At 48.9% G+C, this 25623-nt stretch overlaps 1 protein-coding gene and 1 long non-coding RNA gene across 2 annotated transcripts in view; both read right to left on the bottom strand.

Moving 5' to 3' along the window:
• Positions 1-153: 153 nt before the first annotated feature.
• On the bottom strand, positions 154-3195 carry LOC127015999 (uncharacterized). Its single transcript, XR_007766411.1, has 4 exons — positions 2977-3195; positions 2189-2345; positions 675-1089; positions 154-559 (listed from the first exon to the last, which is right to left on the bottom strand). It is a non-coding gene; the product is annotated as an uncharacterized LOC127015999 (long non-coding RNA).
• Positions 3196-10263: 7068 nt separating this feature from the next.
• G3BP2 (G3BP stress granule assembly factor 2) overlaps positions 10264-25623 on the bottom strand; it is a 28592-nt gene continuing 13232 nt past the window's right edge. Inside the window, 11 exon segments of the mRNA XM_050895932.1 lie at positions 10264-10419; positions 10422-10602; positions 11350-11468; positions 11663-11791; positions 13886-13988; positions 18453-18551; positions 19531-19711; positions 21225-21327; positions 22299-22389; positions 23205-23378; positions 24426-24507. Of these exon segments, the coding sequence (XP_050751889.1) occupies positions 10331-10419; positions 10422-10602; positions 11350-11468; positions 11663-11791; positions 13886-13988; positions 18453-18551; positions 19531-19711; positions 21225-21327; positions 22299-22389; positions 23205-23378; positions 24426-24507 (1351 nt within the window). The 3' untranslated portion in view covers positions 10264-10330.

Here is a 25623-nt window from a genome sequence, read left to right as displayed (position 1 = left end):
AGGGGGGTGAGGGAGGGGGCTGAGGGAGGGCACTTGGTGGGAGTGGGGTGGGCAGGGTGCGCGGACCCCTGCCGGAGGTGGGGGTCCGGTCGCGTTGGTCCCCAAAGTTAGGGAGGCTGGCATGCACCAGGCCGAATTAAACGTCTGAGATAGTCTCTGGGGGGAAAGGCGCTTTCCCCCACCTCTTTATTCAATTTGTGTACCAGAAGAGTAATTACACATATTTGTACAAGTATGACAGTTCATATTCATATACAAGTTATGACAGTGATTGATTTACGACCTAGCCCACATTGCTGCAATTAGCTGGAGGTTTAACTGGCTTGTAACAGGAAGGAGCATTTATTAAGCCAGAGCCGGTAACAAGAAGCATCATCCCTTCCCCAGTTGGAGCATCCATCAGCCAGCACTATATGAAGCAGGAGCATCTCATTGCCAGAGCTGGAGGTGAAATTAACTGGAGCATCTCATAGCCACAGCTGGAGCTTCCATAAGCTGAACCTCAAGTTTCCTCAAAGTGAAACAAGCTGGAGCATCCAGTAGCTAGAATTGAAATAACCTGAAACCAAAACAAGCAGCAGGAATTGAAATTACCTGGGGCTTCAAATACCCTGAGCAGTAACATGCTGGAGAGTCTGTCAGCAGGAGCTGTAAGAAGCAGGAACATCACTTACCCGGCACGTCCAGTTGCTGGAGCTGTAACAAGCCGTGACTGCACTCCCAGCATGCTTGAACAGGGCAGCGTCTGCTCTCCGTAGCCTCTGTCGGGGAGAACCGAGCTTACCTGCAGCTGTAACAGGAAGGACTATTACGAGGGACATCTCATGGCTTAAGTTACCTGAAGCTGTAATAAGCTGGGGTGTCCATCAGCTGGATCTGTACTCCGAGGCAGGAGCAGGCAGGGCGGTCCCTGACAAGGAGCTCCGAGCAGGGAGCCTGGCCTCTTCCCTCCGGAATTAAATCCACGTCAAGTGCCTCTCTCTGCGTGGAGCGTCTCTCCCAGTCTCGTTCCTGAGGGCAGAAGTGAGGTGGGGGTCACGCCAGAGATGGGTGGGGGCGGGCAAGGCAGCGTCAGTGTCTTCTCTGTACCTGCGAAAGGGGAGCAAAACGCGTCGGTCAGAGCTCCCGGGGTGCACAGCGTGACCCCACATAACCTGCGGGAGACGCCTGTCCCCCTCCCGGGCAACGGCAGCCCTTCCCTCCCGCCTGCCCCTCGCTTTCAGCAGAGGCTGCCCTGTGCCACGCATGGGCGACAGGGAGGGGAGGGAGAAACGACAACAGGAGAGCTCGGGGCTCAGCCTGAAAAAACACATTCCTCCCCAGAAGAGCAGGCGAGAATGCCCACCTTGCTGAACCCCCCCCTGCTCAGTGAGGAGCATTTCAGGCACAATACTGGGGCCGAGGACGGGCTGTTCCCATCCAGGGCCTGGCCTGGCACAGCACTCACCCCCCCCGGCTGCCACCCTGACCCTGCCAGGAGCGGGACTGGGGAATCCGCAGGCTGCGCTTCGCATCCTGCTAAACGTCATAGCCAAGCCCCACGCTAAACATCAAATAAAGCTGAACCGAGCCAAATGGGTTTCGGGAGGGGTCCAGAACAACCAGGAGCCCCACGGGGGAGCAGGACAGGGCAGTTGCCAGCCCGGCCGTGGCTGAGAGCCACACCACCACTTGCTGGGTGCAGGCTGAGCCATCACTGATGGCGTTGGGGAGAAGCCGCCCTGGGGCAGCTCTGGCACGGGAGCTCCCCTCAGCTCCCCCCGCAGCAACTGGGCCCGGAACCGTGGGGCACAGCCCCAGTCCCTGGCCTGGCCCCGCCACAGCCGGGGTGCCTGCCCAGGAGCGCTGTCAGTGCAGCCCCGAACTGCCCCGCAGCAGAACACACAACACAACCAGAAGCCGCAGGCAAAACCATTTTCCTCCCAAGCAACAGGCAGACACAATACAGATGCGAGGCGCAGCCATGAGCCTGACCCCACTGCAGCCCGGGAGCAGAGCCAGCCCTTAACCGGCCTGCAACAGGACCGGCACCAGCACCAGAAGCCACAAGCAAGGAATGTTTTCCTCCTCAGCCACAGCCAGCTGTGGCTTCCTCAGCTCACATGCATTTGGGGTGTTCATCTGTGCCTGACCCTGCCAAATGCCCCCGGAGCATGGCATGGCCGCCCGCCCGCTTCAGAGCACTCACTGGACATTTCCTCCCATGTCGGCATCCCCAGGTGCTGCCTGCGTCGGGGCTGTGCTCCTCGCCCAGGCTCATCCTCTCGTGTTAAGGCTGTGCTCCTCGCCCAGGCCCAGGCTGAGCCTTTCTGTCGTTTGGCTGCTCCCCTGCGCCATTGCCTGCGCTGAAAAAAGCCCTCATAAGTAAGCGGCTGCAGCGTTGCAGCCGGGAGGATGAAGCTCCCGCTCGAGCAGGAGCTCCCGGCCCACACCGCAGCCAACCAAGAGGCGACATGCCTCTTGGTTTGCCCTGATGCCTGGGGGAGCCTGGTGCGAATGCCCCTCCCCGAGTCACCACGCGTGCCGTAGGAGCGAGGCACCTCACCATGATGTCCCCGTTCCACTCCCCCAGCCATCCCCAACCTCGGCTGCACAGAGGCAGCTGCTGCCGGCAGCTGGGACTCCCCTACTCCTGCCACACGAGCTCCCTGCAGGCAGCAAAACCCATTAGTGAATGCAAACCCTGCTTTCAAAAGGTTTAAGGAGTGACGCTGAACCCTGGCAGTCGCTGCCTGCCACGTGCTCCCGCCTTTTCTCTGCACATGCAACAGGGGCCAGGTCTGCCCTCCTGAGCGCCTGGGGGCTGCAGCTTTCTGAGCAAACAGCAAACCCCAGTGCCTCCTCAGGAGGCTCCTCCTGGGCAGGCTGGGCCCACGGCTAGAGTAGAGGCTTTACCTCCTTTTCTTCCCCCTTCCCTGGCTACAGGCCCCTGCCTGCTCCCCTCAGGGCTCCCCACCAGCCCCTTCCCAACCTGACCTGCACTGCAGTTGCTCTCCTGGTCCTCCCGCAGCAGCTCTGAGCAGGGACTGAGCTGGGTTGGGCAGGGCCTCCCTGGGACTCGTTTGGAGACACTGGCAGGAAGCCTTTCCCCAGGTTTTCCCAATTTTGCAGGTGCAGCCAGGTGGCTGCGATTGGGGCAGCCCCACCCGCAGCGCAGCTGTGGCTGGCAGTCCTCTGCGTACAGTTCCTCAGGAGCTGGGTCTGAGCAAAGAGAAACACGTTTGGAAAAAACCACTAGCGTACACACAGAGACAGCTCCAGGTCGCCGCCGGGTCCCTTTCTCTATCAGATGACACGTATGTATCCCTTGGAGAGGCACCAGCCTCCCTTGACGAGCTAGCTGGGCTCCTGGCACGGCGCAGGGATGGCAGCCCGCTTCCTCGCCCCGCTCAGAGCCCAGCCGGGGGGCCGGCGGCTGAGATATACCCGTGCGCGGGAGCGCTCGTACGCGCCGCTGGGCCTCGTCTGTCCGCCGCAGGACGCACGGTCTTGCCAGGCAGAGGAAAAAAAAAAAAGGGCTCGCTGCGCTCCTGCGCGAACCCGGCTGCTCGCCCCGGCCCCGGTGCCGGCGGCGGTTCCGCTGCCCCGCCAGGCAGCCGCGCCCGGGCGCCGCCTCCCGCCCCCGGTTCCGCCCCTCGAGAAGGCGCCGGAGGGCACGCACCGCGCGCGCCCCTGCTCCCGGCCGCCCCCAGGCTCCCGTGCCGGCCCCGCCGCGCGCTGTCGGCGCCGCTTCGACGGTAGCGCCCCCTGGCGGCAGCCGCGCATCACTGCAGCGCCGCGGCACCGCAGCGCCCCCTGGCGGTCGATCTCGGAACTGGAAGCAGCGCGCGCGCCCCCCTTCGCCGCGACGACGCCCCCTGGCGGAGGCACCGAGGCGTAACGCGCCCCTTGCGCGGCGGCGCCCCCTGGCGGGCTGCCTGCGGTACTGCAGGAAGCAGCTCTGCCCCTCCCCGCTGTGGCGGCGCCCCCTGGCGGTCACGGAGCGACACTGCGGGGGCAGGCGGGGGCGGCGCCCCCTGGCGGTCGCAGCGCGGCACTGGATGATGCGGCGCGCCCGCGCCGCTCTGGCGCCCCCTGCCGGCTCCGAGCGGCGCTGCGGTGTTCCGTGTCCGCCCCCCGCCCCCGCCGGTGGCGGCACCTCCGTTCCACGCCGCGGGTGGCGCACCTCCGTGGGACAGGGCCGAACCCCGCTGGCAGAGGGGGACGCCCGTGCCCTTTCCCCCCACCCAAAGCGGCAGACCCCGCTGTCCCGGGGCCGCAGCCCCGAGTGCCTGCCGGGCCCCGCCCGCTGCCCGCGGGGTGCACACGTCCCCCCCTACAGCACCCAGCTTGTGCGAGAAATGACCCCGCCTCTCCCCTGGCGCGGTGACGGCCACCCCCGCCCGAGGGGACGGAGCGGGAGGAAGGGCCGGGTGGCATTTCACCTGAGCCCACGGTTGCTGTACGGAACCCCCATCCATCAGCCGGTGGCCGAGCAGCAACGCAGCAGCTTTCACACACTGCAGCCTGACAGGTGCTAATTTCTGCATCCCCTTTTATGACAGAAGAACATTTTTTACATGTTTTACCTTCAGAGTTTTTATTTATTTCTTCTTTCACGTGAGCAACTCGATGGATTCAGAGCACGGCTGCAGCCTCCAGTAGCTGAGTCCACTGGGCACACCACATCCTTCCTCCGACCCACTGCCCCTGGAGCTATTTTTCTTTCTTTCTTTCTTTTTTTTTTTTTTTTTTTTTTTTTTTTTTTTTTTTTAAATAAGAACTCCGTTTTACTCCATCTCGTGGGCCGTACTCTGGAGCCTGGAGATCTTCACATCAGGGCTGGGAACCCACGGCTTTACCCCTCCCCAGCACAGCGCTGCCCCTGTGCAGACTGCAGGGAGCAGAGCAGCAGAGGCTGACAGGTCAGGGAAAAGCCGATCGCTCCTTGCTTCTCGGGGAAACATCAGCAGCTCGCGCTGCACCTGCCGAGAGGGGAAAGCCGCACGCTTCAGCCCGGTGCAGCGGTACCGCTCCTGCCCCTGCGATGCTCCGGGAGAGGCTATGGCAGAGCTGTCGCGCTGTGCACAGGGCCTTCCCAGACAGTCTCTTGGTTCTTCTCTTTGCTGAGGAGGGGAGCCGAGCCAGAGAGCGGACTTGGTCCTGGTCACCCAAATCATCACTGACTCCCTATCCCAAACGGACGGCCCAACACCCCTCACCTCCCTCCTGTGCACTCCTGGCAGAGCACACCCGGTCCGTACCTGGGGCTGGCAGGTCACAGCGGCCAAGGGCTGACACAACAGCTCCTGCAAGGTTGGGTGCTTGGTCCATCAGGGCAAACACGGTGACGACGTGTTGCCCAGAGCAGCATTTCAGTAGCCGCACTTCGGGACTCGCTCACCATGAACGCTGCAGGGCCCAACGGGGCTACGAAGGTCTCAGCGGGGGCATGAAAGCCACCAGTACTTGATGCCTTGTTTTACCAGCTCTGGGTTGAATTCCTGTACCTTACCTCTCAGGGGACTCAAGGATTTCAAGCTTACGGAAAGGTCTGCAATTAAAACTGCATTGCAATAAGGCAGCCTGGAAGGGCATCGTGTCAGCACCTGCAAAAGCTGTTCTCAACTTGAATTCACACACATGCAAAAACACACACACACACACACACTGTACACACACACACATACACACGCTGTACTTCACGCTGTTCCCGCTTGTCGGACAGAACAGCAAGTGCTGCAGAGACCGCGTCAGAAGCACCGTTACTGAGATGTCTCGTTTCAGCTCGAGCCCGGGAGATGCCAGTCAGCACACGAGCGAAAGGTACGCCGAGGTCCCAAGCTGGTTTCCTTCCCCTTGCAAGAAGCCAAAGTGGAACCACGGACACCGAGAGGAGCTTTCCCACGGATTACCAGGCAGCCTGCTATCTTCTTCCATCCTGTCCGACAAAGCCACTTTTCCACGCTGTACTCCTCCACATGAAATGCAAAAGCCCAGCCGTCGCCGGGACTGCAAAGGCCTTTCGAAAATCACGTGCACAAAAATATATAACGGTACCTTAGCGCAAGCTGTGTCTGCACGCGGTTACCGCCAAGGTGACAGGCGAGGCCAGCGCGGCACTGAACGTGTGGACCGCGGCACTGAACGTGGCGTTGCTTTCCGACATCCGTTGGCTGCCCCCTGGCATTTCCTCACTTTTTGCTCCACTGAAAGCCCCCAGCTATCACTACGGTGCGCAAACGGATTGAGTTGTACTCTGCTCCATTTCAACCGCATGAAAAGAAAAAAAACCCGCACAGGCTGATCATTACGCAAAGTCATTCACAAAGCCTAACCGTCAGCTCAGGTGCTGCTAAACTGTGCTCTTCAACAATTGGAAATACGTAAGACTTCATGGCACAAGTAAAACTAGGTCCCGGCCGACCTTGTTTGGTTTCGGGTACCATTCTCTCTGCGATCTCCTCCCCTCCTCCCCAGCCCCAGATAAATACGCGTTTGCCGGCCTCCACCGTTTACCTCACAAAGCAACACGAAGGTCTGAATCCTCCAGGCCCTCCGGAGCCGGCATCCAGGGCATCGCGTTTCTTCGGGGATCTCTGGCACCAGCAGATCTCGTAGCTGCTGAGGCTGCTCCTCAGAGGAGTTTTTGGCGACTTGGGCTTAGGGGTCTTCTACAGGATCTGGTTTTTTTCATCCCGGTATTGCAACTCACACAACCGTGCAACTTTTCAGACACTTCCCAACTGCCATTTAGCAGAAAATATTACAGCCAAGACATGCACTCGGCAGAGGCCTTCAAGACACAGCAGACAGCACCTACCAGGAACTTCACCCAGAGCGGCACAGCTCCGCTGAGATTCCATGACTCAGACACAATTTATCTACAAGCAGTGCAAGAATAACCCCCTTACCAACCTTTCTGGGTAAACGCCGGCACCGGCAATGCCACCAAACACAAGGAGGGAAAAAAGAGGGATTATCTGGCAGAACGACAATCAGTTCCACAGTGTCAAGAGTAAGCGACCCTAAAGTTGAGAGCAAGGAACTCCGGATTGGTTTAAGACAACTCGGCTCGCGTTCCTCCCGGCACCGTCGCGGCGTCCGCTGAAGCCGTGTCCCCGAAGCCGGAGGCTGCAGCGCCCACGGCCCGGCGGGGCACGGAGGAGTCCCACCCGGGGCACGTCTGAGAGGAGCTCGCGTCCTCCCTGGACCACGCACGCCCCGAGGCGAGAGGAGCCGCCAGATCGAGGGGACCGACCCGCGCCGAGGGCGACGCCTTGCCGGCCACCCGCGACATGAACAAACCGCGTCCGCTTTCCTTGCCTTTCAGCTCTGGAGCCGGAGCGAGCCAAGCCAGGGCCCCTCACAAGCCACAGGGGACCCGGCCCGGTTTCTCAGTGGCACTCGCCGAGGGTTTCCGACCCTGGCGTCTTCTTAGGCCAACGTCCCAGGAAAGGAGTTTACACAGCCACGGCAAGCCAGAGCTTATCGACTCTACTCAAGTCAAACACTTCAACCGAAGTGTGTGACGCTGCGCTGCTGCGGCTTCCCGCCGCCGTCTGACAAGCCAGCAACAAAGTTCTTAAAAAGGCATTTTCTGTATAGCAAGGGATGAAACGGTGCTCTACAGCGACCTGCATTCGAGAGAATTAGGGACATGGATAAATGCTGCAGACATCAGTAGTTTATTGGTATGTTTAGTCAAAACACATTCAGAATGGAAACTTAAAAGTAAAAATACTTTCCACCCGCAACAATTAAACTAGAATCTACTAGCATATAATGCTTGACACGTTACAGCAATAAAGATGGTAATCCACTGTCTTGTATACCTACTAAAGCCAAGATGGTCAGCCAAGTTTGTTGAAGTAGAACCGTAATGACAAAATACTCCCACCATCCACAAATCAGCAACTAACAGTAATGGTCAGTGAATCCCTTCCTTTGCTCCGAGAGGTACATTGACTACCGAGAGGGTCGAGAACACGTAAGAGTCCACAGTACAGCAGGTGAGCTATCACCACGTAAACTTCTCTGGATGACGTTCCAACGGTTGTTCATGTCACTTAAACAAGAAGCAAGCCAGAAAGCAGAATGGCTCAGTAGCTCTTTTTAATACTCCGGTTTTTGTTGTTGAGATTATTCCCAGCGCCATTTGCCAGACAAATGACTTAGGTGGCGGCAAAACACCGCAGCGCTACAAAAGGAGAGGAAAAAAAAAAAAAAGGCTACACAAAACACACGGGTGGCAAACTGCTGACCGATGACAGCAATTTGTCCCAAGGCTTCAAACCTAAGCGGTGGCGTTGCGTGGCGAGCAGTTCAAGTACTATAGATTTCCAGGTAACAGCTGAAAATGCAAGACCTTCAACGGAAAAATGAAAATGGAAACTGGTAGAAACGTGCCCCGGGAAAAAAAGTGTACGAAAATAGTGCAAGACTTACCATCGAACACAGAAGACCTCGCGTCTGGGAGAAAACAGACAGATGCCGCTTCGCTTCGCCTAACGCATCAGAAAAATATGTGCAAAATCTTCCAACTTACTCGAAAACAGCAAATGATTGCATAATCCAGAGACAGATCGCTACGATGCCCTATCTGCTTTTGCTCGGAATGGCGATTGTTTTATTTGAGGTCTTCCACGCTTAGAAGCAGCTTTAAGCGGTCACACTTTCGCACAGACGCACACGCAAACACCCCCCCCTCTTTGACTCCTGACGCCGCGGAGCCGGGCGCTTGCCGCACGCCCCGGCATCGAGCCGAGCTGTACTGTCTGCTGCGGCGGCAGTTTACGGGAACGCGCTCCAGAACGTCATCCGGAAACAGACCTCTCCACTGGAAAAACCCACCAGTCAAACCGAAGAAGAGGATGTCTCCCTTCTATCCTTCAGTCCGGAGCCACGTAAGTGTCAACTTCGGCTGAGAGTTATGTGCAAAATGAGTAAGAGTTTTTAAAAAAGTGCAACTGGAAAATGCAAATACTTAAGAGCTGCTGTTTTGTTCTCTGAAAATTGCAGTATCCTCGTTTGATAAGCTCACCCTCACAAAGGATGCTCAGTTCTACAGATTACGAGCTGGCCAAAAGCGTTCACCGTTCTTGACTGACTGCTGAAATTCACGTCCCAGAGAGATTTCAACTCCGTTTCCTTTAACTTTGACACTGATTAAAGAGAAGAGACAACCTGGAGACTACTTGGATGCCTTCTTCCTCCCTTCCCCCCCTCTGCAAAAAAACAGGCGAACTTGTTAATGGAAGAGCAAGGTGGATGATCATTTTAGCAACGTTTACTGATTGAAAGATACTGCAATTTTTTTTAATACAATTTTTCAGTGATTTCCTTTAAATGCTTTGCAGCCGATTGGCTTTGCAGCACAGTAATTCATACACTATACTGTACAAAATCACCAGCAAGACTGGAATGATGTATTCATAGAAGGCACCATCATGCTTATTACATTACCAGAGAACTCAAATACAGTCAAGACAAATTTCACTGTACAATGCTTCTCGAAGGGGGAAGGGGAAGGAGGAGTGTGTTGAGCAGCCATCCCTGTACTGCAGAGGGGCAGATAGAAAAATCTGACGTGAGCTATCAAACTTGTTGCCTACTCAGGGCTACGACTTTGAAACTCTGGGTTCTGTTTAGTTTACAGCTAAATGGATTCCTTCTGAATAAACGTGTAGTCTTATTAAGGTTTGTGTGTGTACATATGTTGGTCACAGCAAGCAGATCAGATGCCCGCATCGTTTCACAAGCTATTCTGTCTGAATAAGAGGATGAAGGTTTTTTCTCCTCCGATGCCTCCTGCAGATGTCAATATAAATGAGTTCAGAGTACCCATTAGTGCATTTTGATGAGTGCGTAAACACGAGTTTGTTTGGAGCCGAGTGTTCTAAGAAGGAAAAAAAAAAGGCAAGCTTCTCCAATTGCACAAATTGCACGATTTGTGTTTCCAACAGTAATAGGCAGAAACAGTAACATTTACACAAAATGTGCAGCAGAGGGTTTTTGACTGAAAGGACCTGAATTCTATTGGGCATGTCCTTTAGTTCACTTTTGTTGCAGATAGTTAACCGGTCTTTTTTTTTCTTTTTCTTTTTTTTTTTTTTTCTTCCCCAGTCCTCAATTCTCCAAGTCTACATTTATAAATTAACAGTGTGACTCCTGTTGTGAAACTGGGGAAAGAACGTCCACCTCAATTTAAACTGGAAACCAAAGGATGCTTTCACATCAAAGAAATGATCAGAAGGGCTGTGTCACATTCCAAAGCCAAAAAAAATTAACAAGAATGCAAACACGATGGATAATGTACCACTGCCAAGACTGTCTGCCCACAGTGGAGATTTCAGCGACGCTGTCCAGTGAAACGGCCTTCCATTTGCCCGGTTCCTCGTCCAGAGCCAAGTTTCTGTGCCATGCCACCTCTCGGAGGGGTCCTCTTCCGTCACGGTCTCGCATCATGCCACCACCCACTATTCCACGGGGACCCCCAGGGCCTCTATCATTGCGACGAATATCCCTACGATCATCGCCTCCACCTCGGGTCTCTCTTTCACGAGCGGCTCTTGTTTTTTTCTCTTCTACGTTCAAGCGCACCTCACCCCGGAACATAATAGGCTTATAGGGAAAAGCGTTCAAGGCACACGTTAGTCACCGTTTCACAAAGTCCACTTATACAAGGCATACGAAACACTGCATTCGCTGCGTGCCTCAGGCTACCTTCGCTTACGTGCGAAAGACAAAAATTAACTGTTAACGGTTCCCTGCAGCACGCCACCTTAGCCCTAGAGGTCTACAGTAAATGGAACAGCATTTTTAAGTTCATTTGGCATGCAAGGAATTAAAACGTCTTTCTCAAGTAAGGGCAGGGTTGTCTTTCGCCTCCTCGCTTCAGGGCTAAAGTTCCTGAAGAATTGCTCTGCCAGGTCTCGCTCCCACATACTAGAAATGAAAACTGCCGCTTTCTCCTCTCCAATTCCCCAAGTCACAACCGCAAATAACCCGGCTCCTTTTTCTCAGCCCCAGGACGCAGAATTCAGAGATCCATGCGAGGCCCTTCAGAAGGCTACGTACTTGACTTTCAGCTTAAAAGGATCTCTAAAAGTAAGCGCTGAGCGCCACGTGGTGTCTACGTGCAGAGGTAAAAAACCCGAATTCGGTATGACGCGGTTTGAGGAACGCTGGCACGGCTTTCGTAAGCTACAGAACGCTCCTGACAGAGCGAGCGTGCCAAAACTACGTTTGTCTTACAACTGTTGTTTTGAATGCCAGAAACAACAGCAACGCAAACTGGGATGGCCCACGCCGCTTGGGGTCTAAGGCACTCAGTCCATTCTTTGAAGGCTATTCAATGCCGATACTTACTTTTGCAACTAAAATTCGCTGGACCGGCTCAGAATCGTCAAATACCACAAAACCAAAATTAGGCAGTTTTCCTCCCACTCCTTTAGTATTTATGCGAAGTTCTACCACGTTTCCGAAGCCTGGGAAAACACGAGGGAAAAGCCACGTTACCAAAAACCCACAGTGCCAGCTCTGCCACCCCTCCGCTTGTTCCAGGCAACACCTGTAGTGTTACCTCACGTAAAAGTTCCCCTGTGTGGCCCTAAGTGAACGTTACGTGACTTTCCAACACAGGGTTTTCTTCTTAGTCTCCGCAGCTGAAATTGCTACTTACTCATGAAGAACTCTTTCAGTTCGCTCTCATCGATATCGTGCGGCAAGTTCCCAACAAAGAGCTGGTGGCTGTCTGGATAGCGAATTATTCGACGATTATCCGACTCATTCTGTTCCATGTCCCCTCTCCCTGTCGTCAACAGAAAGAAGAAGGTGGAGCTGCTGAGGTTAGAAGATACGCGTAGATTCAGATGAACACATCTACCAAGGGCACCAAGCACGTTCACGCAAACAATTCTGTACCTTCAGCTCTGGAGCTTATGTTTACCACGGGTGACACAGCGGGGAGGATACTATCTTCCTCTTTACACAGTCCTGACAATTTTGTAATAATACCACAAAGAATTTGTTTTCTTTTCACCTGGTTTCCCTGGTTAGGTTAAACCAACCCCTGTTAACTACAACATCTGGCATACTGGGGAAGTTTGTTTAAGAGGTTCTTGTTATATCTTAAATCATTATACTGAAGAGGAGCTCACTACCTATTAAAACGTCCTTTTAAAAAGATTTGGCTTCAAGTCACCTCTTCATCAATTCCTTAGGACAACAACAACAGTATCCTTACTTTGGCACTCATATTAAAAACAATGTTTGCCAGTCACCTCTTCTGGCTTTCATCTTCCACCATTTCGTCCCAAATACAGGTGACAGTTCCTCGTGTTCTCTCCAGCTCAACCGAAGTATTAGTACGCTTAGCAGCACGCAAGATAAAATCTTTCCCGGTATCTCCCTACTAAATCATTACCTGCCTTGCACTGTGACAGCGGCACACTGTTACCCCTTTCGTACCTGAAGCATGACAGCGTAGGTATGTACCCCTTTCCTCAGCCTCCCCTACAAGCCCATTTCCAGCAAGCTTCCTGGCTCGTTTGAAAGGTTTCCTTAAGCAGATAAAGCAGCTCGCTGACTTCCTTTGAAAATCAGACCGTAGGGCTGAAGCTCCTCATTCGGTCAGCTGAGATTTCAGCTTTTTCTCCCCTGCCTCTGCTACCCGCCAGGGTAAGATTAGAATTAAAAGACTCGGGCTCTGTTACGCGTGTCCTGTATGACTTGTATTGCACCCAAGAGTAGCAGAAATGCAGATTTGCAACTGGATTTAGCCACAAGTTGCAGCTTTTGCTCCCTGCTGCAGATGACACGTTAAAAAACCAAGCAATGTTAACCTGTAACAGATGCCACAGTTCTTTCTCGGTGCCTTAAATCCTTTCAGTTTCCACGTTGTCCCCGAGTGAAGATACACTTGCACTGATCAAAGCCAAAAGCGCTTTTAAGCCCAATCCGTACCAGTTTGGTATGCACTTACTGAAAACCTTCATTAGAACCGATTTTAGCTAGAGCTGGTGGAGATGCTTACAGTCGCTGAGACTTAACCACTTGTGCAGGCAGCGCTCTGCCCGCTCCTGCCAGCTGTACACTACCGCTTCAGGATGATCGCAAATACCACCCCTCCCCTTAGAACTCATGACTTATTTTCACACTTAGGGAAGACGATGAACTCGTCAACATCCTGTAACTCCGGGCCTTTGACTAGATAGCTTTTGCCCAGCGCTGCGCAGAGGTTTGCCAAGCGACCAGGCTGGACCGACGCGTGCAACTCAGAAGGCCTCTCAACGCCACTTCTGACGACGGTCAAGTAACGTGCACGTTTTCTAGCCAGACCATCCTACAGATTTGGATACTCTGTATGAGTAAGAAAATGCAGAGCTGGCTGCTCATAAACTAAGACAAACACGAGGCAGCCAAGCTGAGAACGGTATTTTAGACAATTACACAAGATGGAAAAATATGTAGGAAATTATTAACTGACTAAGGCTGACACGGTGGGAAGGTTTTCTTCCAAAACAAAGAGCAACAACAGGCATTTAAGAGCACTCGCTTCCAAGGTTCAGCAAAATTAAGAGGACACGGAAAAAACCCATCAGATTTCCATACCAGCTTTTCAGAACTGCATCAAGGCACATGAGAAGTACTCAAGCATATAAGCAAGCGGCCCGACTATTAAAAAAACATTTCAACAAAACAGAAGCTTGGAAATAATGCCTGACCTTTGCAACAACTCATCACCAGCTTGGACTCCAACTCGTATTCCCCCATTTCCAGTTGAAGGCAGTAGGAACAGACAGCTCATTATAAGCCAAACACAATACAGGTACAGACAAGACCCATCAAGGAGAGACCTCTCATTAACTGGTCCCAAGCAGACACACAAGCTGATCTACGTTACCTGGTCGAGGTCCTCGGGGTGGAAAACCCGGTCTTTCCCTGGGACGCTGTTCACGTACACGAGGAGGCTGAGACTGAGCTTCAGGTTTAGTTTCAACTCTTGGCTAAAACAGGAGGAGAACATGCATTATTAAACACCGGCCCAGTAAAAAAACCCCAAACTCACCAAAACAAAAAACCCCACAAGACAAGACATAGATAAGTGGCATGCACAAAACGAACTCCAGAAGATATACATCCATGTCAATGTGTTTGGGAATACATTTTTTTCACCTCTATAAATTCCTCTGTACCAATCCAGGACTGCAAGGTTCAGTTATCTCTGCCAAAAGGTGCAAAGCAAACATCTCTCAATCAGAGCGTCTCCCCAAAACACAGCTGAGGTGATCTTTCCACGTTTGACCAGGCATTGAGACCCCGATGCTCCGTTATTCAAGAATCCCTCAACCTGACTAAAAACCCCACATAGATGAAATAAAGCTTCCTCATGCCAAGCTCAAACTTCACGGATTCGGAGGTAGTCCGAGATGAACACGAAGAGATGGGCAAATCACATTTTCTGTCTGGGATTCTTTTCCTCGAGTGCAGAACCACTATAAGGAAACTACCAAAAAGAAAGAGGAGAACAAAACAAAAGCCCTCAGAAGTGTAATAAGTATTTCTGATACAATAAAGCCACCTGAACTGACAATTTCTACAGACTACCTGCTGAGGATATTCTTCCATTTCCTGATGTCAAGACCATGATGCTCAAACTCAAAAGTACACCCTTCATTTTCTCAGGAACTAGAACACCTATTCCATTTTTTGCAAGCAAAAAATGCTTTTCAAGATAATTTGAGAAAAAGAGACAGAACAATAAAAAATATTTCTATGCAGCCTGTTGGTTACTGAAGCAATTTCCAACGTTTTTTAAATTCCATTTTCTGTACAACAGTCCAGCAGCTGCTGCTGTGCTGGATCCTTATCTTAGAAAAACAAAATTATCCTCAGGAGCAAAAAGAAGAACGCTAGCCTCCAAGGAAGATTAAACACAAGGACAACGGCTATAGGCCCAGACGGCTGTGGAGAAGTAGTTTCTGTTAAACGTCTCCCTTATTTTCCTTTAAGGACTCAAGACACTCATGGTTCAGCCAGAGAGCACCTCACAGGGGTAAAAAGACTGTATTTTACATGAAACCTGCAGGTATTACGCACCAAATAGATGTTTTAAGCCCTCCTATCACTCGTGCTCTACCCAGCTAGGCATTAGCTTGTCATTCTGACGTTTCTAGGATCATTTTTTTCAATTCCAAGAATAAGCTAGAAAGATCAGCCTTCCCGGTAAATCTCTTTTCATTATACCTCCTCACGCGTCACTGGAGCTCCCCCGCCGTCTTTTACTCACACATCTTTACCGCATTATACCTCAAAAGCAAAACTCAATAGATTCAGACCCCCATTTCTTAGATACTTATGGCTATCAGGCCTAAACACTCAGTCCTTCCGTCAACCATAGCAAAGACTTGCGAAGAAGTCACTGACGTCCTTCTATTAAATCCCGAATAACAGTTAACTTTCACCCGCTCGCTTGGCATTTCACTGAACTTCTCATCTATCACACAAATACTCCCTATCTACCCAAACAACGAACAGCTAATCTCATTAGTTGCTTTCTAATCAGTACCATCCCTTTTTACAGAGGAAGACTGCCTCAGTGCTCTCTGGCGCTGCCTGAAGAGGAAAGCACTTGCGCAAAACTGTGCCCCCCCAAAACCCTGCAATTATTAGCAGCATCACAAGATGCCTATTAAGGGCTGCCATTTACAGCCCAAGCAGCAGCTAATTGCAACTCTCATTTCAGAGAGAGCACGCAAAGCGGACCGAAAGGCACAGAGTAAGGATTTCAACAGACAACGACTGAAGGAGCGCTCGGCCCAGGAGCCAAGCACGCCACAAGCCTCAGCCTAACCGAGCTTTGAGAACAATTAAGGAAAAGGCGACATCGTCTCTCCTCTTCAGGAGCTCACATGGGGAGGGAAAGGGACCTCTTGCTGCTACGGCAACGCTACTGGCAACGACAGCCAAACCAGCCACGAGTCAGCCTTTACTCACCAACTACGGAACTGAATACGCCCCTGAAACAGAGGAGGACTGGACAGAAAGAGCAAGAGAAGAGGTGGCTCCAAAGGCTGGTACAATTCTATTTTTGAAATCTTACAAGGCTTAGAAGTTTCTCTAGAGTGAGATGCCTGCCACAATCAAAACGCATGCACGCAAAGAACCAACTAGCCAAGCAAACAAACAAGGAACCACACTTTGCATGAAACAAAAGGAAAAAAACCCACATCATCTCACCAGAATTCCAGTAGCTAGGTCAGATGCGTACCTCAGATAGCTACCGCACCGTCTCCGAGGTAAATGCGGACCACACAACTTACTGAAGGCACTCATCAATCACTTCCGCAAAGGCGCTATAGATTACCGAAGAGTCTATCCAGAGTCCGAACAGATTTAAGGCGGTGAGAGAATGCAGTATCTATGAACAGATCTTTCCCTGAACTCACCACTTCCAAGCCAGAAGACAAGAGTCCGGGGGCACCCTGCCTGCCTCCGCCCCTCCGGCACCCCTACGACAGCTGCCGTGTTAATGCAAATGGGAGGTCAGAATATCTGAAGATGCTATAAAGAGAAGGCCCGATTTATCAGTGTAGGCAGGCTGATTTCTAATCGCCCACAAGAAGAAAAAGAGCAAGGAATGCTGACCCGCTTAACTCCACAGCTGTAAATAAACAGGAACTGAACCGGTTTATATCCAATACGGGACGTCTGCAGTCCTTTGACGGGTTCTGACTTAACACTACAGAGGCTATGTTTTTAACGTGATAAAAGATGGGGGAAAAACTGGAGTGATGCAGAGAAAGGAACGAGAAGGACAGCTAACAGCTGCTTCGTAACATCACTGACGCTGGCTAGAACAGCATCCCAAAGGAGCCACCCACCCACTACTGCAATCTACTGTCCTCGTTCACATGCACAGTATCCGGCACTAATGGATCCAAGAGAACAGGAAAAAGCTGCTACTGATCTGTAACCCCTCGTAGAAATTGTTCAGGTGCCTTCTCCACCAGCTTTCTGTATAACACGTCTGAAAAGCGTGCAAGAAAAGGAGCTAAGAACTGACTAATTCTCTCTCCAGAAGAGCTGAGAGTTGACATTCTTGCCACTTCAGTATCGTTCAGAAACTTCCGCACAGAATTACTTAAACGTAAAGTCACAGCAAAAGTAATCCAAGAGGCAGAAAGGATGACGAGCTGCAGAGGCAACACAAAAGAGTTTAAGGAGACATCCATAAGCTATAGTCTGCCCTCTTGTACAGATAATTTAAAATGATTTTTGCAGTCATATTACAAAAATCCACCCTCTCTACTGCAAATAAATCAAAACCAATTTTGGTTTTGCATAAGGAAGATCTATTCTGTACTAGAAAGAAACAGTTTTTACGGCTCAAATACGGCCTAAGTGCTCAAAGCCCTGTTGAAGCTGATGAAGACAGAGGCTTCCCAACTCATTACATAGCCATTATCTGATTTCCATGACAGCCCTGTCAGACCAGAAGCAACACCATACAAGGTGTTGTTTTTCTGTTGGGTTTTTTTTTTCCTGTTTTGTTTTTTAACACGCATTTGGCTGAAGGGCAATCCTAGACAGGTTCCTCTGTCAGTAAAACCCGGAGAAGAAACCAGTGCGAAAACAACAGTTGCAGTAACCCAGCCGCTCTACTGAAAATTGCAGTCTCTTACAAAGGTTGGACATGAGCTACCACAACATACAGTGCTTTGGTACACAGCGTCAGTAGAAGAGGTTAAGGCACACATTTTCTATTTCGAGGATTTTTATATAGATGGAGGCGGGTGAACCGAGAGTGTCAGACCGTCTCACACCAGCTTGGCACGTGCAGGACATGAGCTATCACCCGGTCAAACTTTCTTTCCTCTTTCCCCTCCTCACCCAGTCAACCTAGGAATGGGAAGATAGCATTGTCCCGGCAAGGAAATGTGAATCCTTCCATTCCTCACACAGTCATAAGTTGGTACAGGGTTCTGTGACAAGTTAATTATAAACGGATAATGAAATCCAGCGTACTTCTGTAGTCGTTAGCCTTACAAGGCAACCTTGCACCTTCTCCGAAACGGTGCTATCCCTTCTTACTGCCGGGGCACTTCCGCCAGTGAAACACCCCTTTCAAACACACTTTAGAAAACCACCATTTTGTGGGGAGTTGGTTTTTTGTTTTGGTTTGTTTTTTTTTTCCCTTGTAAACCAAACCATATCCCATTAAGATAGGTCAGAAAAATTTCAGTAGTAATTTCCTGTTCCCAAATGAACAGATTTTAACGTCACCATCGCCCAAAGTTACACCTGTTATGTGTACGTGCCTTCGCTTGCGACAAGAAGGTGAGCGCATTAACATTTAAGACACAATTAATTTGTGCAATTTAAGTCAAACAAATTGATCTGTTCATTTAAAAAACTGAAGCAGTTTGCAGAAGTAATGAGACAATCCAAGGTGTTCACAGATGGGTTACCTGTGAGACTGGTGCTTTAACATGGGGTGGAATTCCAGAGGAAGAAACAGTACCACTAGGAGGCAGGTTTTTACTGGTCACTGAAGCCCAAGAGAAAGCCTGCAGGAAATGCAACAAACCTAGGCTACTAATCATGGCAAACCACTGACATTCCTACAGGGAAACTCGTCTGCTGAACACACACTTTTGGTTCATATCTGACTATTAAACAATGGTTGTGCAAGCATTACAACGAAGATACAGAAGGATTTGCAGTTCTAGCCGTCCGTGGACTCCAACGGCGTGGAGCAAGCGTGTACCGTGCCCACTATCCCTACTTGAGTGAGCCCCGTTCCCTCAGCATCCCCAGATCACTGCTTTCCATGATGTAACCAAACCTAGGACTGAAAACCCTGCAGTGTTAAGTGTGTTCTGCACAAAGAAAGAAAGTGGATGCCTGAAGTTAGAAGTAAAAACGGAAAAGAGAAAAAGGATTGGGGAAAAAAAAAAAAATACGGGAGACACGCTGGAGCTAGAAAACGACCTCGCTCCAGCTTTCACCGGTTCCTCCCATCTCTTTCAAACTACCTAAGTGTAACCATACCAGATCACGCCCGGTGTGCCCGGTGGTTTTTAAGATCAGGCATCCTGCCTCTAAGGGAGACAGTCAATGCCCCCGTATCGATGTTGAACCTATACCGCCAGCAGTTTTGCAAGCGTCAATGCATCATGGTTTTTTTCAAGGAAGAGCAGTGGTTCCCATTGTATGAGATTTTTGTTGGTGGTAGCCTGAGGTGTTTTCTTAACATATGTTAACTCCACATTTAAAAAGGTTTACACATGCATAAACACACACACACACTTTACAAGCAGAGCATTAAATTTACGATAGGTGACTTGAGCAGCACTTAAAAGTAACATTCTTTCCTTTTTTAGTGAAACTTCGCATTTTTACAAGTTCAAGGTTCAAGTCTAGCTGTTCATACAGCATGACTCCAAAAAGAGGTACCAGTCTGGCCACTCATAAAGGCTAAGTTCAAAACCAAATCTTCTGGTTTACCATCTGCACGTAGAAGCACAGAAACGACTTTTAACTCACCTTTGGTGGTTCTTGTGGTAGTGAAACAGGTTCTACGGGAGGTGGAGATGGAGACTTCTCTTCTAGCTCCTCAAGGGTCTTCTCTTCTACTTCAGCTTTCAGCTCCTCGGTTTTCGTTTCAGATTCCAATTCCGGCTCAGGTTCATGAGATGATTCTTCTAGCGCCTCCTCTATCCCATTGCTACAATAATCAAATGCATTTTATGCAGCTTATCACTTGCTTTGTATTTTATGACTTTTTATAAGCTATACTATGGTAACGGCTGGTATTAAAAAGATCATTCTGTTTGCAGTTGCTACCACACGGTACCTACATATACAATACTGCGAGAAGTTAAGCTGTACCCCTGTAGTTGCGTACAAAGCCAGATTTTACTCCTGCTGAAGCAAAGACATGTTTTACAAATCTCTGCGGAGAATCTGAAAATCACACAGACATATAAACCCTTTAAGGCATAGGTGCTAAACTCAAGAACTGCTGCTCCTAAAAGAACAGAAGCACAGTGAGAGACCAATGGAAGATTTAAGCTGTACACATAAATGAAGCCAATTTTGGAATGAAACCCACAGCTTATTTACAAAAATGCCACACAAGTTCCTTACCAAAGGAGCTGTGAGTCTCGTTTACTGAAAATCACACGCAACTACGTCTCTACTCTGTGTGTTCGAAATGTAAGGGATCTCAAGTTCTTCACTTCTCTCTTCAGCCACCCCAAAAGCTTACCAAAGTCCAAATACTTCTGCCTATGCAGCTCCTGCCACAGGCTAGCATATGCCAAAGTGACTACCTGATGAACGTTGCCTTTACAACTTCTTTCCAACTGGCACAGTAACCCAAAACCAAGACCTGACAATGGTTTTAGGCATCAAAAACTTCCCGCTTTATCTTGAGCAAGTCACTGCCAGAATTCCAGCAGACTCTCCTCTTCCATAAGATTTCCCACGAAAAGCATTATGTGACCAGCGTTTAGCGTTATCACTGGTGCACTTAACAGACATCATCTAGTGATGTCGTAAATGGTTTTTTTAACAAGGAAACCAGGAAGTCAGTTCTGGCCCGTTAAAAGGCATTCCTCCGTTTCAAAAAAAAGCACAGGGTTTTGGTGGTGTTTGTTCCTTTGTGTTTGTGGGGTTGGTTGGTTTGTTTGGTGTTTTTTTAATAAAATGTATTTTTCTTATAAAAACATAAAGAAACTTTTTTCTTTAATCTTGTTTAGATTTTAAGACACTCAGGACAGAGACCTATTCTTCCAATACAGCTGTACAGCAACTTCTCAAAAAGTAGACCGTCCTCTCAGTTTCAAGTGCTACCCAAATTTGAGGAGTAACATATCATTAACCACCTCTTTGCTAACCCATCCGTTCACATAAATTACATGGTATCAACTCACTGTTACAAGTTTATATAACGAAGACTCCATTAAGCGTGTACATAAACATGGTTGCTACCTTTTCACCTCACATTTGAAACCAGAAGTGAAAATAACTAACAAACATAAGAACACGCCCCACTTCCTCCCTCCATTCAAGAAGCAATGTTTCAATATAATATAACGTTAAGACAACACAGATCCATATCAAGTTAGGTGTAGTTTGCTAAACTACCTGTTAAATCACATCCAGAATCCAAAGCCAAAGCAATTCTGTCGTTTTTACTAAAAAAGCAAGTTCATATTATAAAACGGACTTCTTACGTTACAGGATGGTTTTCATAGTAAGTACTGCTGGCATTCTCTTGCACAGGCTCAGGTGATGGTTGTCTTTCCTCCTGCTCCTCTTCCACCTCTTCCTCAGACTCTGACACAAAAAGAAAAACTTCCTTAAACATCTCTGCAAGCGTACACAAGCCGCGCTTAAAATAAAAGCCTATTACACTAGTAGTAACCAAAATAAAGCTTCATCAACAAAATAAGGCAAATTTAGCTGCAAGAAAAGATAGAAGACCCTTCCACTCGTTCCAGAGGCTTTGTTTCTTACTATTTTCACAAAAAGGAGAAACTAGAGACATATTGCTGCTAGGAAGTTCTGGGAAGAGGGTTCGAGGGTCTTTTAAAGCAGCAGATGCTTTTCATACGGTGGCAGTAAAAGGGAAAGATTGCACTATTAGCTCCTAAATCTCAGTACCTAAAACTAAGAAGATGAACCTCAAATACAAGGATGATTGCTTAAGATGCTTTGTTCCACAGAACCGAGATGAAAAAATTCCAGAAATTATCCAGTGAACACAGGTACCTACGTTCTGGCTGTACTCTGATTCGCTTTGCCGCAGTGTACAGAGAGGAAAAAAACCACTCGGGTCAAGTTCAGCCCCTGAATAGAAATGAATTACCGAATGCGACGATGATACGAAAGTGAACTACATGTCATATTTGAAAAGCCCATTAGATTTTTTTTTCTTCAAATCACTTTACCTAAAAAATTCGACCGATCAGAGAAATCAAGTCTACCTGATGAAACTAGCGGCAGCAAAAGTACTATTGCTCATTATTTCCATTCTCTGCCAAGCCTCACCCACCCTCAGCCAGTTCAGCCCTTCAAGGAATGAGGTACTACTACACGACCTCGATTTCACAGAATGTTTTGGACCTGTAGATAGTTCCAGCAACATAACCTATACTCCCCGCCTCAGCTCCCTCCCAAATTACTACGCCCCATGAGAACGCAATACAGTTCGTGTCTTTCCGTCTCCTCTAGACGCTTCTGAAAGCTCTGCATACATGCGAGAGGAACAAGAACGAGACAAACTCTATGTGTACAGTTCTTCTCACCTTCATCAAGTTCTCCTTCTGAATCCCCAAACACTTCATCTTCGTATCTGAAGATATCATTATGGACATAGAACTTGTTTGGAACAGAACCCTGCAAGACAGCAACGTGGATTTTTTTGCATATACGGTGTATCAGCAGTCAACAACAAGGATGGATTAGAGGGATAAGCTTTGGGGTACACACCAACATTTTGGAATAGGACTATTTCACTAAAGCCATTTTCCAAGCGGTACCTTTTCTCTAAGCAAACAATTGAACGGTAACTTCCGCTCAACTAAGAAAGGAAGCTTCAAGCAGGAAAAAACCCAGAAACTTTACAATAGAAAAACAGAATGAACTTTCATGGTGTGACTGTATGCTTACAGGATTGCATAGGGAAACAACAAAGAAATTCAACAAGACTCTAAAACGTTAATCACCAACCACACGATAGTTTGTAAGAAAGTGGGGGTTAAGAAGTAGAAAGAACACAGGACACCCCTTACCCTTACACAGCTCTGCTCTCGCTAAGAGCTAAATTTGAGCAGTAACTTGCGCAGCATCAGCTCATACTCACGTTTGCCAGCAGACTCGAAGAAAGTACAGAACTACACTAGAGACTTGATCTGCAGAGCTGAACATGATTTTTTTTATTTATTTGTGCCAACGGCAGCTCCCAAATGCAAGCTCCAATTTGCTTTGTATTACTGCTCCAGTACTTCAAGCCTAAGAAAATAAAACAGCTCGGGACGGGTCCAATACACTCATTTCTCTGCACTCACGTACTGTGACACATTTAACGATAGCCTCTGGGCCAAGCTCTAAAAGCCAGATCATATTTTTTGCCCCAAAATGACCAATTGTAGCTACACGTCGGGTTTCCATCATTATTATTTGAAGTTAAATGCAATCTCACACATACTTACTTCTGGAGCAAGCACAAAAGTCTGCATGAACTTCCTCATCGGCTGCCCGTTGTTTGACAGCTCTCCCATTACTTGCACAACGACCCCATCGCTCAGAGTAGCATGAGCATCCACATGACGAATCTTGGTGTGGCATTCGCTGAATTGCAATGACATCACTTTCTTGTGTATCTCCTAGAAATAAAGAGTTACATTTTAGCTACACTGAGTTTTGTACAAAGCTTTACCCCTTTTAAATACCGGAGTCTGAACTAACACAAGAAAGCACCCCACTGAAGCTCAAAAGGTCAATACAGGAACCAAGAAGTGTCGTTCACTGAGACCAGTCCACCTGAGCTCATCTAACTTCTATTCTGAAGTTTCCCGCCAGGATTCAAGTACTTCTCAGAGTAGTCAAATAGCGCACAACTTGCTATCCAATTTTTCCGGCCGTATTACAACATATGACCTATTTTAAGGGTTTCATTTTTTTAAAGGGCCTGTGAGAGGGACAGGATTTACCTTGTGTTTAAAAAAAAAACAAACCACCACCCCTCAAACAAAAAACCCCAACCCTCAACGCATCCACAAAGTACCCAAACGTCACAGGAGGGGGTAACATCTGCACCGCCAGGATTTTTGTGCTGCCAAATCAGGTTCTGCTGGTGAAAGGAGAAGAAACCAAACCTGCCCTGGGCTAAAAGCCACATTGCTCAAAGATGTGGCTACCACATGAACAGATGCCCCTAGGTGACAGACATTATTCTGATGCAGAGCTACAACCAAAGAGAAGACTTGTGTTTCCTGGACTTCATTCACTTCTTCAAAAGTTATCTTCCGCTTTAAGAAAACTCCACTCACAGAAGAATTTGGTAACGCACAGAATTCCACGTAACTCGCAAAGACCAAAGTCCCCTTCCCAAGGAACCGCTTCTAACTGAAATAAGATACATCAATAGCACAAGTCTAACAGGTCCTCTTGACTTGGTTTCCCCTCCTAAAAGTATTTTCTGCAGTCCAGATGCAAAGCTGAGAGTCAAACACAACCCACAGTAAAAGCAGGAACAATCAAACCAAAAAATTCAAGCCAACAAATCGGTATCTGCCTCTGAACAGGAGGCAGTATCACAATACGTTCTTTACCAGATAAGAAAGTCGAAGCAACTGGTAAAGAAAAAGACTGATTTATACAAGTAAGTTCTGAACATTAATGAGGACTACAGGACTGATTTTGATACGCACAGCTTGCCCATACACTGCTTCTTGCGGTTTCCCACTGGCATCCAGTCCTCCATGGACGTAAGAAGAATTCCTGCCATAAAACCTGCAAGCGAAGAGATGTAAAGGTCATAGCAGTGAAAAAATAGAACGAAATCCAACAAGTATTTTAGCCGAAAGCTGTAGAGCTCAACGCATCAGGAATTTCAGCACAAACAGCAATTCAAGATACATTTTCCATTTCCGAGGCCCCAAGAATACAGGAACAAACAAGCTTAATATTCAGTATCCCAGTTTGCCCAAGATACGTAGCAAGCTCCTAAATCAACCTCAACCTTTCACTTGCTTCCTTTAAGCAAGGTCACCATTTCGGCATGAAGGTTCCCCAACGTCAAAGACATCTACCTGTGTTAAAGCCGCGCTACCCAGCCAAGGCGTTGGCCTAGGGAGGAACACCCTGCCTGCCTCTCCTCTGAACCCCCCTTCTCTTCAAAGCTTCGGGCAGCAGTGAGGGATTCTGCCTTCGATTCAGCCTGTACAGACAACTTGTCTGACCTGCCAACCCCCCTCCCCATCTATCCTGTCTCTCTGCTCTATGTGGCTGTTATTTCACACTTCAGCTTCCCCAGAAGCAATGCCCAAAGAGCTCATTACAAACCTCCAAAGTATTAGAAAAGACCACATTCCTCTGGGGCACCACAGCTGAACGCCAAGCCCCCAGAAGAAATGCTGTCTGAAATCAAGTGTAAAAAAACAGCAAATGAAAGAAGGCCAAACAAAACCGCATCTTACTGCTGCCACGCCAAGGGATAAATTCAGTACTAGATCTAGCCCAAAAGCAGCGTTCTCTCTATGCTTCTTACAGTTAGGCAGCGAACGGTATTTCATTTGCATTAATTGCATCGTCGTGCACAATAACTGAATCACCACTTAGAGCAGCCTCCACTGTATAACTTTGGACACAAAACTAATATCCCGTATTTACGCTACCCAACAAGTAGCAGTTGCGGTTTTGGTCTTGTAAACAGCACAAACCTCTGGACCACTCCAAGAAAAACAAACCCAAAGACCCTTTCTTGACCCAGCCTCTCGATTGAATTTCAAAAGCTCATATTTTTAATATGTAATATACATACACTTGCTTCCAATATTTTTCTTACCTTTCAGAGGTCTTTTTGCATTTTCACTCCACTACCAAATTTTGAGCGTAGAATAGTCTAAG

Source organism: Gymnogyps californianus, chromosome 4, assembly GCF_018139145.2.
Source record: "Gymnogyps californianus isolate 813 chromosome 4, ASM1813914v2, whole genome shotgun sequence".
In the NCBI taxonomy this organism is placed as follows: Eukaryota; Metazoa; Chordata; class Aves; order Accipitriformes; family Cathartidae; genus Gymnogyps; species Gymnogyps californianus.
The sequence above is the reverse complement of the archived record's forward strand: the minus strand, read 5'-3'. Positions and strand labels throughout refer to the sequence as shown.